Source organism: Bubalus kerabau, chromosome 22 (genome assembly GCF_029407905.1).
Source record: "Bubalus kerabau isolate K-KA32 ecotype Philippines breed swamp buffalo chromosome 22, PCC_UOA_SB_1v2, whole genome shotgun sequence".
Taxonomy (NCBI): Eukaryota; Metazoa; Chordata; class Mammalia; order Artiodactyla; family Bovidae; genus Bubalus; species Bubalus kerabau.
Genome location: NC_073645.1, coordinates 38,076,311 through 38,091,424, shown reverse-complemented (window position 1 = coordinate 38,091,424; position 15,114 = coordinate 38,076,311). Strand labels below are relative to the sequence as shown.

At 36.4% G+C, this 15,114-nt stretch overlaps 1 protein-coding gene across 1 annotated transcript in view; it reads right to left on the bottom strand.

Moving 5' to 3' along the window:
- Window positions 1–15,114, bottom strand: part of ATRNL1 (attractin like 1) — an 802,696-nt gene that overhangs the window by 514,259 nt on the left and 273,323 nt on the right. Inside the window, exon 22 of the mRNA XM_055559801.1 lies at window positions 1,024–1,118. Within this exon, the coding sequence (XP_055415776.1) occupies window positions 1,024–1,118 (95 nt within the window). The remainder of the gene's footprint in view (window positions 1–1,023; window positions 1,119–15,114) is intronic.

Sequence of the window (15,114 nt, the reverse complement as noted above, 5' to 3'; positions counted from 1 at the left end):
GGATTTTCAAGGCAAGAATACTGAAGTGGATCGCCATTTCCTTCTCCAGGGCATCTTCCTGACCGAGGGATCCAACCCGCCTCTTTATGTCTCCTGCACTGACAGGCGGGTTCTTTACCACTAGCACCACATGCTAAGACCTAAAGATCTAATGGTCTACATAGTGATTATGAGTAACAATACTGTTGCTGCTGTCGTTGTTGTTCAGTCGCTAAGTTGTGTCCTACTCTTTGCAACCCCATGGACTGCAGCATGCCAGGCTTCTCTATCCTCCATTAACTCCCAGAGTTTGTTTAAGTTCATGTCCATGAGGACATGAGGATGAGCTGGTTGTATAGCATCAGTGACTCAATGAACATGAATAACAATACTGTATCATAAATTTCAAAGTTGTTAAGAGACTTTAACTATCATTAACTCCCCAAAATTACAATTAGGTGACATGACTGCAGTGTTATGTCATGCTATGGTTGTAATCATATTGCAATATATACATATATTAAATCAGCATATTATACATTTTTAACTTATACTGTAAGATGTCAATTATATCTCAATAAAAATGTTTTTTAAAACCTAGCATTCATATAATTCAGATAAACCAAAGGGTTTATTAAAAAAAAGACAATGAAAACCTACTATTATGTAACAGTATATTAAAAAAATACATATATATATATAATATAGCTCGTGTTATGAAGTAATAGGTTTTATTTTCAAAGAAGACTACTACCAGTGTGAAAACATAGTTAAAAACAGAAACACTGCTGTAAGCCTGAAAAAATATCAGAAATAATGTATACACTGTAGGACTATTTGCAAAATCTGAACTATCAAGGTCAAAAATTCTCTGATTACAAAGATACTTTAGGTTTTATGAAAAGAAAAACCTAATAGGATTTGTTCTTCTACAAAAGCCCTACAGTGTGATAATTCTGAGAAGAGGCACAATCACAAGGAAACATAAAGAAACATACCATCCATTGATATAACTACACTATAAAAGTTAAAGGATCGTCTCACCTGTTCTGGGTTTGCTATGAAGTTTATGGCAGTATGGTGGCGATCATCTTCCTGTAATAAGCTGAATGTAAACTGATAATCAATCAAAAGGCTGTCTGTAGGGGAAAAAAATACAATCCCGATATGTACTTTTAAAACTTGCTTGAAAACAAGGTAGGTGAAAATATATTGAATATCAGCATTGAAAATTATTGTCATTAAATTACTAGTGGTGTACTCAAGACTGGCAAAATATAAATCATTGTTATCAAGCAACAAAAAGTAAAATGCAGATATAAAAGCACTTATCTCTTCAAAATTCTATTTATTACTCCTGTTACCATTATAAAATTTCAACAAACTACAGTTTTTCCTGAAAAACTACACAAGAGAATAAAATAAAGTCATCCATAATCTTACAATCGGAGAAAAATACAGGTAATATTTTGGTGCATTATATTCAAGTTAAGATTGTATAAATAGATAACAGGGAGACATTTTGATGTTCTACTTTAATAAATTCAAAATTTTTTGAAAACATGAACTTTAATGGCTAAGTAATTCTGGTTTTAGAAAAGGCAGAGGAACCAGAGATCACACTGCCAACACCCGCTGGATCGCTGAAAAAGCAAGAGAGTTCCAGAAAAACATCTATTTCTGCTTTATTGACTATGCCAAAGCCTTTGACTATGTGGATCACAATAAACTGTAGAAAATTCTGAAAGAGATGGGCATACCAGACCACCTGACCTGCCTCTTGAGAAACCTGTGTGCAGGTCAGGAAGCAACAGTTAGAACTGGACATGGAACAACAGACTGGTTCCAAATAGCAAAAGGAGTACGTCAAGGCTGTATATTGTCACCCTGCTTATTTAACTTACATGCAGAGTACATCATGAGAAACACTGGTCTGGAAGAAGCACAAGCTGGAATCAAGATTGCCGGGAGAAATACCAGTAACCTCAGATATGCAGATGACACCACCCTTATGGCAGAAAGTGAAAAGAACTAAAGAGTCTCTTGATGAAAGCGAAAGAGGAGAGTGAAAAAGTTGGCTTAAAGCTCAACATTCAGAAAATAAAGATCATGGCATCCGGTCCCATCACTTCATGGCAAATAGATGGGAAAACAGTGGAAACAGTGTCAGACTATTTTGGGGGGCTCCAAAATCACTGCAGATGGTGACTGCAGCCATGAAATTAAAAGACAGTTACTCCTTGGAAGGAAAGTTATGACCAACCTAGACAGCATATTCAAAAGCAGAGACATAACTTTGGCAACAAAGGTCTGTCTAGTCAAGGCTATGGTTTTTCCAGTAGTCATGTATGGTTGTGAGAGTTGGACTGTGAAGAAAGCTGAGCGCAGAAAATTGATGCTTTTGAACTGTGGTATTGGAAAAGACTCTTGAGAGTCCCTTGGACTGCTAGGAGATTCAACCAGTCCATCCTAAGGTAGATCAGTCCTGGGTGTTCATTGGAAGGACTGATGTTAAAGCTAAAACTCCAGTACTTTGGCCACCTGATTCGAAGAGCTGACTCATTTGAAAAGGCTCAGATGCTGGGAAAGATTGAGGGCAGGAGGAGAAGGGGACAACAGAGGATAAGATGGTTGGATGGCATCACCAAGTCGATGGACATGAGTTGAGTGAACTCTGGGAGTTGGTGATGGACAGGGAGGCCTGGCATGCTGCAGTTCATGGGGTTGCAAAGAGTCAGACAGAACTGAGCAACTGAACTGATAGTGAATATTTCACCACATGCCATAAAGCATTTACTAGTCCCTATTATTATGGTAATTTTTACTTTGTGAAATCTTTTAAATATTTCAAATTATTTAAATAGAAAAGAATTCTATTTTTTGGAAACATAACATTCATGTTATCTCTCAGCTGTTAAGTACTATTAAAGTTAAAAGTAAAGATAGGAACAATATCACTGGATTTATTGTCAGAGCATCATTCTTCATGTTGCTTCCTTTATACCTTGTAAGATCCACTCTATATATTTCTTATGTAATTTAATAAAAGGCAATACTTTGTTTTTCCAAGACTTTTTTACAGGCAGCATTATCCATTATAATGAGGATTATATAATAGGTCATATTTCTGTTTTTCATATGATTGCCAGAAAATGCAGGGAAAATTCAATGGCCCAGTGTTGTTCCCGACATTGGAAATATAAAATAATAAAAGATAGAGATTTGTGTCCCATGCAACTTACATCAAATGGACATTGAAAATTAATAAGTAATTTAAGCATCTAGTATAATAATGACAATAAATGTAATAGTCATAATCCAGTAAAGAGGAGAGAAATTTTCTGTCCAGGTAGGAGTACACTTGCAATTTTGCAAAGGAAAATTTACAGATAATGAAACTGAAGCTGAAGCTCTAATATTTTGGCCAGCGGATGCAAAGAGCTAACTCACTGGAAAAGATCCTGATGCTGGGAAAGACTAAAGGTAGAAGGAGAAGGGAGTGACAGAAGATGAAATGGTTAAATACCATCACTGACTCCATGGACATGAATCTGAGCAAACTCCAGGAGACAGTGAAGAACAGGAAAGCCTGGTGTTGCAAAGAGTTGGACATGACTTAGCGACTGAACAACAACAATTTAAAGATCAAAGGTAGTTAAGAGAAGAAGTCATGGCAGTTACAAGAGAAAGTGTAATCCAGGCAGAGGAAACAAGCACAAAATCTCAACAAAAGAACAAGTCTTAAGTGTGATTCCTATAAAGAGACTGTGGCAAGAATGCTACAAAAAGTGATGGTAGAGATAGGAATGGCAAAGAAGGTAACGGAAAGGGGTCAGACACAGTGAATGAATTTGGAAGGTGTAACAAACAGAATTAGCTAAATAAACAGATGCAGCATTTTAAAGAAAGAAAAGGTTGTATTTTTTGGCCCAAGACCAGGTAAAATGTCAGCTTTAACTGAGATGGGTGAGAACAGGTTTTATTTGCTGCCAGTGTGGAATAATTAGAAGCTTAGTTTTGAAGATGTTAAGTTTGAGTTACTTATTGAGTATCTACATGATACTCTGAGCTCAGGTGCCTAATGGATAACAATTTGGAAATCATCCTCATTGTAATGGCCTCTAAAGCTGCGAAGCCAAGAAATCACCAGTCATGAATAGAGTAGAGGTGCCAGGGATGAGCCCTGAGGTAAAACAATGTTAAATAATCAGATCCTCTGAAGAAGCCCACAAAGGAGGCTGACAGGGCAACCCACGAGATAGAAACACAACCAGAATTTAGTGTCCAGTGAGCGAAGTGCTTAGAAAAGAGAACGAAGTAAACGAAGTGCTTAGAAAAGAGAACAGTGATCAGCTCGGTCAGCTGCCGCTGACGAGGTTTTAGAAGTACAGACAGCTACAATACTGAGGAAAGATACCATCAATTCAGAATAAAGAGAAAACACTAAACTCAATGGACAAGAGTCTGAGCAAACTCTGGGAGATACCGAAGGACAGGGAAGCCTGGCGTGCTGCAGTTCACGGGGTTGCAAAGAGTTGGTCAAGACTGAGCAACTGAACAAACATCCCCGCCACTGAGGAAAAATAAACATTTCAAAACTATTTTCAAATGCTTATCTCAATAATTATCTTCCTGTTTTTCTAGCTTGAAACTTAGCATTAAAAGTCAGGAACAGAAGGCTTTCAGGAGGAAGGGACTGGGTGACTGGGATACTCGAGCAGCTCTGGGTAGAGGCTCCAGTGCCCTGGTCCTATGAACATTCTTCTGCTTTAGGGACTCTGGTCCTCAGCCACAGTCACCCAACTCTTGCCCAGACATTTGATTTCTCTATTGCTATTTATTATAGTTGGAAGAACAAGATCAGTACAATGTATATTAAGCATGGTAATGATCAATCCTAACATCATCTGAGCTAGAAAGTCAGTCTGAATCCTGGGGCAAAGTTAGTAGGAGCATTACTGAACTCAAGTGACTAATCAGGTACTACTCAGTGAATGTGAATTTTTATAAACTGAAGAAAGTTCAGAATTCTACACAAAATGGTTCCTTTTAAGGTTGCTTAAAGTATTCCAGAAACCAACGGTACAATTTTCCACTTAACCAGAAGTTATATTTCACTCCCTAATTTCAAATACTATCATGCTGGTATATTTTAAAGGGGTTGCAAATGAGAAATTACCTGGCACAAAACATATACCTTAATGTTATAATTTACTCTGAACTTCTTAGCTAAAGTAGGGTACAGAACATAAAACATTAAAATCCTCAAGTTTATGCAAATGTGCATAATTTGAAAATAAGTTTTTGTACCACTTTAATGAAGCGATTTATTATGGTATAAAAAAGAAAATCATGTTTGACTATAAATCAATTCAAATAACATAGAATTATTGACGAATACAAAGAAATGACAGAATTGGAGGAGTAAGTGTGAACAGTGCGGTGAGAGAGCTTCTTTTTGAAACTGGGAGAAAGGACAGCTTTTCATAATAATTGGCATAAATAAAATTTAGTGGAATAGAAAAAGTTGATGATAAAGGAGAGAGAGAAGAAATTTTAGAACAATACCCTGGGGTAGGTAAAAGGCAGTGATCTCCTAACTCAAAAGATGGCCCAGATGTGAGTCCCCTGGGTTTGTGGGGGTTTTGTTTCGTTGGTTTTTCTTTCCTCTATATCTCTCCCCACTTGCGTGCTAAAGTAGCTGTAATCTAGAAATAACAACAAATTCACAACAAAGGGAAAAAAGAAAGCCTTAAGAAAATCCTGCTACTGGATCGTAGGATGAAGCCCTGTACCGCATACCCATCCTGTACTAAGGTGAGCAGAGGTAGAGCCATGCTGCTGCAGGAAACAGGGCAAAGTGTTAAGCTTTGTTAAACTCAGTGATAGGTCCACAATTTTAAAATCATGTTATTGTTCAGTCACTCAGCATGTCCGACTGTTTGTGACTGCAGCACACCAGGCTTCCCTGTCCTTTTACCATCTACCGGAGCTCGCTCAAACTCATGTCCACTGAGTCGGTGATGCCACCCAACCATCTCATCCTCTGTTGTCCCCTTCTCCTCCTGCCTTCAATCTTTCCCATCATCAGGGTCTTTTCCAATGAGTCAGTTCTTTTCATCAGGTGACCAAAATATTCGTTTCAGCTTCAGTATCAGTCCTTCCAATGAATATTCAGGATTATTTCCTTTGTGATTGATTGGTTTGATCTCCTTGCAGTGCAAGGGACTCTCAAGAGTCTTCTCCAACACCACAGTTTAAAAGCATCATTTCTTCAGTGCTCAGCTTTATGGTCCAACATTCACATCCATACCTGACTACCAGAAAAACCATAGCTTTGAACAGATGGACCTTTGTCAGCAAGTAATGTCTCTGCTTTTTAATATGCTGTCTAGGTTGATCATAGTTTTTCTTCCAAGGAGCAAGGGTCTTTTAATTTCATGGCTGCAGTCACCATCTGCAGTGATTTTGAAGCCCAAGAAAATAAAGTCTGCCACTGGATCATGCAGGAGGTCTTTTAAAATCATATGTCATACAAAACTATATATATTATACATATGAAAATATACACTATACTTTTCAGCATATTTTAATCTTTCATAATTAAAAAGGAAAACCTGCATTCTGTATGTTTAAATGTAGTACTGGGGCAACAAAGGATGAGATGGTTGGATGGCATCACTGACTCAATGGACATGAGTTTGAGTAAACTCGGAGAGATAGTGAAGGACACAGACGCCTGGTGTGCTGTGGTCCATGCAGTCACAAAAAGTCGGACATGACTTAGTGACTGAACAACAACAAATATAGTACTAACTAGAGACAACTATTTGAAAACTTTGTGAATAGGAAAAATACCAAAGATACATTTCAAAGCTTGAAGAAAACTATCAATTCAGTTCAGTCGCTCAGTCGTGTCCGACTCTTTGTGACCCCATGAATTGCAGCACACCAGGCCTCCCTGTCCATCACCAACTCCCGGAGTTCACCCAGACTCATGTCCATCGAGTCAGTGATGCCATCCAGCCATCTCATCCTCTGTCATCCCCTTCTCCTCCTGCCCCCAATCCCTCCCACCATCAGAGTCTTTTCCAATCAGTCAACTCTTCGCATGAGGTGGCCAAAGTACTGGAGTTTCAGCGTTAGCATCATTCCTTCCAAAGAAATCCCAGGGCTGATCTCCTTCAGAATGGATTGGTTGGATCTCCTTGCAGTCCAAGGGACTCTCAAGAGTCTTCTCCAACACCACAGTTCAAAAGCATCAATTCTTCAGCGCTCAGCCTTCTTCACAGTCCAACTCTCACATCCATACGTGACCACAGGAAAAACCACAGCCTTGACTAGACGGACCTTTGTTATTAACACTACATAAATCAATCTTCTGATTTTGTAGGCTGAGCCCTGAAGGTTGTAACAGCTGTACTAAATATTCCGGCTAACAATTAGCAAACTATCTTTGATAATTCCAGGAAATCTAGATGCTGGCCATTAATTTCCCAATTAGATCTAAAAGCGATATGGGTAAGTGGGATGTACAAACGTGGTAGACCTTAAGGTAAACATGAGGTTGCTCATATGTCTGGCCTCAAATTTTGACTGTATAAATGAAAAAAATTCTGAAAATAAAGAGAAAAGAAAAATGGACATCTTTTGTATTGTTAATCTGACTTGCATAGTAAGGAGAGAGAAGAGAAAAATATCAGTTTGTCAACAATAGAGTCAGTGTGTTAGGTCATTTAAAGTATCTACGCAGTATGCATGAAAGAAAAAAGAAAATCTAAAAATATCCCACATAATTAAGATAAAAGACAAGATAAATAACACTTAAAACTACAATAAAAGAGAGTTAGGTAAGTTACAACTGTAAGAAACAAAACAGAAACAAAATGCAATTATATAATGGCAAAATTAAAAATAATAGATCAGAAAATAAGGGAATTAAAACATAATTCTGCATCAGTGTTATGTAGGTCAAATCTGAAAAAGCCTCCGAGAATAGAACAGAGATGAAAATCACAGAAGACACAGAAATTTTCAATATGTGCATGGAAAATACTGCTAAAGCTGACATCAAAACAAATTGAAAAGAAACACTTATATGTTAAATATATGATAAAAATCTGTTGAAGATTCAAACCTAAGTATTAAAAGGAAATAACCTGCATAAAATATTTAAAAATCCAGTATTATTCATAATAGCCCCAAAGTAAAAACAACCCCAATGTCCATCAGTTGATGAATGGAAAACAAATATGATATGTCCATACATTTGAATATTGTTTGGCCATGAAGAGGAATGAAATACTGATACCTGCTATCACTTTGGATGATATGATATGGATGAACCTTGAAAATATCATGATAAATAAACGAAGCCATCACAAAAGGCCACATATTCCAAGATGTCACTTATACAATATTTCAGAGTGGACAAATCCATAAAGATAGGAAAAAGGATATCAAAAGCTAGGGGAAAGGAGAAGCAGTGACTGATAATGTCTCCAAGATTTCTCTTAGGAGAAAAATGTTGTAAAATTAGATAATGATGATGTTTTCACAGCCTTGTGGATATACTGAAAATCACTGAATTGTATTTAAAAGGGTGATATTTTAGGTATGTAGATTATATATTAATTGTTATTGAAAAAATACTACTGCTATCCAGTCATGTGCATATGGGCATGTGCACACACACACACACACACACAACACACACACACATTCACACACACAAAGGAAATATTTAGAAAGTAAGATTAGGCAAGATGTTAGGTGGTCTTGAGTAATGACATAAGTCAAAAGAAACTGGAGCAATGTTTTATGAAATATATATATATACTCAACCATCCCCAATAGAAAAACAACATAATGATTATTTCAGATAAGCAAAATGCCATAAAATATACTGAAAAAATTATTTATACACATGCTACAACTAAGAGACAAATACAGATATGAAAATAACTTAGCAAAAAGATCTGGCAGTGAATAGATGACAGAATTCAAGTTAGAGAAGAAAACACAGTTCTCTTTTTATATCTAAAATCAGTATACCTGTGGCGGATTCATTTTGATATATGGCAAAACCAATACAATATTGTAAAGTTAAAAAATAAAATTAAATTTAAAAAATAAAATAAAATCAGATTGTTTTGAAAGAAATATAAAATGATTTAAAAGCTACTAAAATAATAAAAATTTCAGCATGTGGTTATAAAACATAAACATCTAGAGTTCTTCCTTAGGGACTATTTTAATATGTTGGAGATTATGCCTATCTCTACACCAAAAAGCTATACCACCTTAATTACTGTAACTATATAGCTAACCCTAACATCTAAGATCTCCAGGCCCCTTTCAACGCATATCCTCTGCTTATAATAAAGCTATCCTGAGAGTACAGAGTGTTCAAGTCCTATAGGCCTTCATGGAAACTGAAGACAACATGCTTCAAGCATAATTAAAGCACATGTGGAAACAAATCAAGAATAATGTCAAGAGAGACAGCAGGCAGGGGACAAAGTTTTAAATGGGTAAAAGATTAAGTGGAGCGGACAGGATTTCAGAGCAAGACACCGACAAGGAGAGGTAAAGTATTGCTTCAAAGGAGACAAAAATTTTGAGTGAGTAAAGAAAAACAGTTATTTGTCAAACTCAAAGGAAGCAAGGCTGATACTATTTCTATGTCTAGATTCTAAGGTATGGACACCAGGAAAGAAAGAAAAATACAGTTAACACTTTCCTTAGAGAAGAGTCAGGTTTCCAGATACAACAAGTTTCTGTTAAATCAAAATAGCAGAGTTTCAAAAACAGAGTAACAACGTATTTGGTGATTTAATTTTAAAAATAACATTTTTTAAAGTAAAGAAAGACTAATATCCCAGAACCAATGGGCATATGTAGCTTCCGTTCTTGTTTCTAAATACCATTCTCTAATATAAGGAACCAAGGCTTCTTGGAAAATGGTTGATTATAGTGCTAAGGAGAGAAAGAACAATGTGACTCAAATATCTTATAGTCTAAGAAAATAAGGAAGTACTTAGAAAATGATACAGTACTGTCAAAAAGACAGAGGAAACAATTTGAGGGAGTTCCCAATGGCCAACTCTAGAGCAATTTAAGCTATAAAATAAAGAATAATAGCTATTATAAGCCACAAATGTGTGTGTGTGTTTATCTCCATGGGTCCATACTGATAAGTACAAGTAAGTGAATAAACAAATAAATGAAGGAGAAGGGACTGCTCTTCCTTATAGTAATAAATAGAGAAAAAACAGAAGCAACAATGGAATAGAAAGTTACCATCTGGCAAACACATCAATGTCTGGTGAAAATACTAGGCGAAAGCACAGTGAGAAATGGGACCTTTACACACTTTAAAAGAACTTCCCCGTAATACACTCATTAAACACAATAAAAAGAAGTAACTTTAGAGTGGAGAAACTGGCAGACATTGAGCATTAACAATGATCTAAGACAATATCACCAATAATGGAACAAATTGATATCATATGCTTCCCGACAGGATGCACTGAGAAAACACATCACTTCTGCAGTATCCTTACTAAATATGCATAATCTGAACTTAATCGTGAAGAAAAACACCAGATACATCCAAATTGAGGGATGGTCTATAAAATAACTGTCTGACATTTTACGAAGGTCAAAGTCATTTAAGAAATTTGCACCTTTTTTTTGCAATTCTGAAATTATTTCACATGGAAAATTAATACAGTTATGTAAAGTTTAAAAATAAAATAAAATTAAAAAAAAAAAAAAAGAAAAAAAAAAAAAAAGAAAATTTTAAAAGAACTTTTTGTAAAGTTGCCTAGATGTCCTCAAGTTCCAGTCAAGTCTTATATTACAGGATTTCCGTTTATCTGTCAATGAACACTTAAGCTACTTCTACATCTTGACTGTATTAAATAGCGCTGCAGTAACATTGGAAAGCTAGTAACTCTTTGAGATCTCAACTTCAACTCTCTTGGATGAACACCTAGAATGGTACTGCAGGAGCTAAGTGAAATAAAACAGTCACAGAAGTACAAATACTGCATGATTCTACTTATACGAGGAATCTAAACCAGTCAAGCCCATAAAATTAGAGTACCAAGAGGGTTGCCAGGGGCCAAGAGGAGGGGGAAAATAGGACTTGACAGCAGACATAAAGTCTCAATTAGCAAGGTGAATAAAAATTTGTTGAGCATAGACTTCATGTTAAAGATGAAATATAATTTTCAATTTAATTCGATTTAGAAACTGCTAACATGGAAAAACAATGAATAAAAATAATTTAAAGCTATGATATGCTGATAGAGACAAGAGAACATATGACATACTTAAAGGTATTAAGAACAAATTAAAGAATAATAACGTTGTGAAATACTTCATTTGTAATGCTATGCTTGGAAAAGAAATAAATACACAAAAAGTGTGTATATTTTATATACTGCTGCTGTTACAAATTACAAGAAGCTTAGTGCTGAAAACAACACAAATTTATTCACTTATAGTTCTGGAAGTCTGAAGTCCAAATGATTCTTACAAGGTAAAACCAGAGTGTGACGGTGGTTCCTTCTGGGGGTGCTCAAAAAATTCCATTTCCTGACTCTCTCAGCTTCTGAAGACCTCTCACTCTTTACCTAAATGAAGCCTACCTCTGTCTTTCCAATCTTTTGCTTATGTGATTACAGTTTCCACCACTACAGTCAAACCTCCCTCTACCCTCTTTCAGAACACACGTAATTACACTGGGTCCACCAGAATAATCCAGGATAATCTCAAAATTCTTAATTGGATTCTATCTACAAATGCCCTTTTACCATTTATGATAATATATTCACAAGTCAAGGGTTAGAATGCAGCCTTCTTTGGAGAGTGAGGCATTTATTCAGCATAAAACAGTGTTAGTACATAAATAAAAGACTGAGACAGTATCTGATACGATGTTACCAACAATTTTCTCTGGATAGAAGAATTATCAGTGCTTTTTAATTTGTCTTTTTTGTCTATCTCTTTTCTAGAATGAAACATGCATAACTTTCATAACTGGGCCAAAAGGGGGAATTTTTTTTTTAAGTGTGCAGAGAGCTTTTTTTCTTTTGATCCTTGATCTTTAATGTGCTTTCCACATGACTTACATTTGCATGTCAAGAAATTAAATTTATATGGCTGCATATCTTTCCAAAAATGGCATATCTAATTCCAAATTCACTTACTTCTTAGGTACAGATGATTGAAACATGTAAAATAATCAGACTGTCTTCCTAGTCTTCTGTGGCTGGAAAAAATCAAGGGTGAAGTTCCAACACGCAACAAATTTTTTTAGATAGTTCAGTCAATACAGGACTAGGAGTTTTGGAGCAACAACAACAACAAAAAAGTGGCTGTTATTTACTACAAATAATTAATAACAAGTTATATATAAAAATCAAGGTCATGAGTAAAACTCAAACAGTATGCTAAAAGGAGTTTAAGCAAATAAAATATCAAGAGAACAGATTTAAAAGGTCAGATATTCCACCAAACTAATGATTAAGTGTAAAGAGATGACTAAAAATTTACACATAGAAAAATACATGTTCAAAGAGAACTTGAACTGCGAGGGAAGTTTTTGAGTACATGCTATATTGGGGTGATGAAAAGCAAATGGTGAATATTTGCTTTACTCTTTTAGCAAAAGCTATATAAAATAATGTATTTTTAAGAAAATAGTAACCAGTGATAAAACCCAGCAAAGATACTGGAAATATCTATATATCTGAGGTCTAAAGGCAAACCTGTCAGGATTGCAAATGAAATCGATTTGCATATGATATATAAATGCACTGTTCAGACAAATTTCAGAAATTCTTAATTTGAATATTTTGAGAAAGGGACTAAGGTTTAATGATTTGCTTTTTTACCAGTGAATATTGCATTTTACTTTTAACTCAGCATTATGCACAGTATTTAAGGAGATCTTAATTATAATCTCCCATGTACCAACTGGGTTATAGTATGCTGGTTAATTTTCTCAGTGAGATTCAGTGGTACAATGAAGATAATACCACCTACTTCATAAGACTGCTCTGTGGGTTAAACATAATTGTGTTAGTATATATTAGTGCCACTGTCTCATAAAATCAAGGCATTCAATAAGTATTATTTCACTTTCAATATTCGTTTTACTGGGGCTGAATGAATTCTACAAGATTTCAAAAATCAATTTCAGAGTTGCTCAATCATGTCTGACTCTTTGCAACCCCATGGACTGTAGCCCACCAGACTCTTCTGTCCATGGGAATCTCCAGGCAAGATACTGGAGTGAGTAGCCATTCCCTCCCTAGGTGATGTTCCTTACCCAGAGATGGAACCTGGGTCTCCTGCACTGCAGGCAGTTTCTTTACCATTTGAGACACAAGAGCAGCCGATACACTTATGTATTTGTTTTAAATATATGAGCCCATGATTATGTATTTAGCCATCCTGAGGAGCGTGAAGAGGATATATATAGACTTTGACGACAACAACATTGAGAATTCTAGTATGTTTTGGAGAAGGAAACGACAACCCACTCCAGTATTCTTGCCTGGAGAATCCCAGGGACGGGTGAGCCTCGTGGGCTTCCGTCTATGGGGTCGCACAGAGTCGGACACGACTGAAGTGACTTAGCAGCAGCAGCAGTATGTTTTAAACAATGGCATATGTAAAAGTACATATCACTGATATGTAAACACATACATAAGTACATGTATATGTACAAAATCAATGCAAATTGACGACAGCCATGAAATTTAAAGATGCTTGCTCCTTGGAAGAAAAGCTATGACCAACCTAGATAGCATATTAAAAAGCAGAGACGTTACTTTGCCAACAAAAGTCTGTCTAGTCAAAGCTATGGCTTTTTCAATAGTCATGTATGGATGTGAGAGTTGGACTATAAAGAAAGCTGAGTGCTGAAGAATTTATGCTTTTGAACTGTGGTGTTGAATAAGACTCTTGAGAGTCCCTTGGACTGCAAGGAGATCAAACCAGTCAATCCTAAAGGAAATCAGTCCTGAATATTCACTGGAAGGACTGATGCTAAAGCGGAAACTGCAATACTTTGGCCACCTGATGTAAAGAACCAACTCATTGGAAAAGACCCTGCTGTTGGGAAAGATTGAAAGCAGGAGGAGATGGGGATGACAGAGGATGAGATGGTTGGACAGCATCACCCACTTGATGGACATGAGTTTGAGTAAGCTCTGGGAGTTGGTGATGGACAGTGAAGCCTGGCGAGCTGCAGTCCTTGGGGTTGCGAAGAGTCGGACACAACTGAGCGACTGAACTCAACTATGTATAAGTACATGTATGTGCCAACTTAGATAACTGTTTAGTAAATGATAAAATTTAAGTAAATATAAGGTCAGGTATACTTATAGTCTAAATGTATCACAGCCATAATTAAAAAGTAACTATGGGAACAATGCCTCAGAAAATGAGCTAAAATGAGCTCTCATGCTCTATCGCCCTCACCAAGCTGTTTGACACACTGCAAGCAGCCTGATTATATTAAAATTAAATTTTAACATTTTACTCTCCTCTTAATATCCTTCAATGGCTTCTCATTTTTCTTAAGATGAAGACCAAATGCTCTATTAAGCTTGCATGCTCTATAAAGCACTGCATGATCTGATCCTGCATATCTCACATACCTCATCCCTTGATTCCTTCTCCTAATTCTCTGTGTTAACATGGGAGCATCTCATGCGCCATGATCTTTCCAACCACTGGCCTTTGTGGATGCTGCCGCCACTGATTCTACTTCTTCCCATCGTCACACCATCACCGGTCCACTACCAAGTCGGCTTTCACGTCATCGCTTCCTCGTTCTCTTGCTTCACCCACTTCTACCCCTTGGTCCACGAATTAGGTCAGGCTCTCTTGTAATCTATTCCCAAAGCATCTATAATTCTTATTCAGGGGTCTTATGATCATCATATCTAGGTAATTGTACGACAAGTTTAATATATATCTTTCCTACTGCTTTATCAGCTTCAGTGGAGCAGAACACAAGTAGTTAGTCAATCCCCAGAGTAGTTAGTCAATAAATATACATTGAATGAATAAAGAAAAGCGAGTTAATTCCAATAACTGACAGTCTCTCCAAGC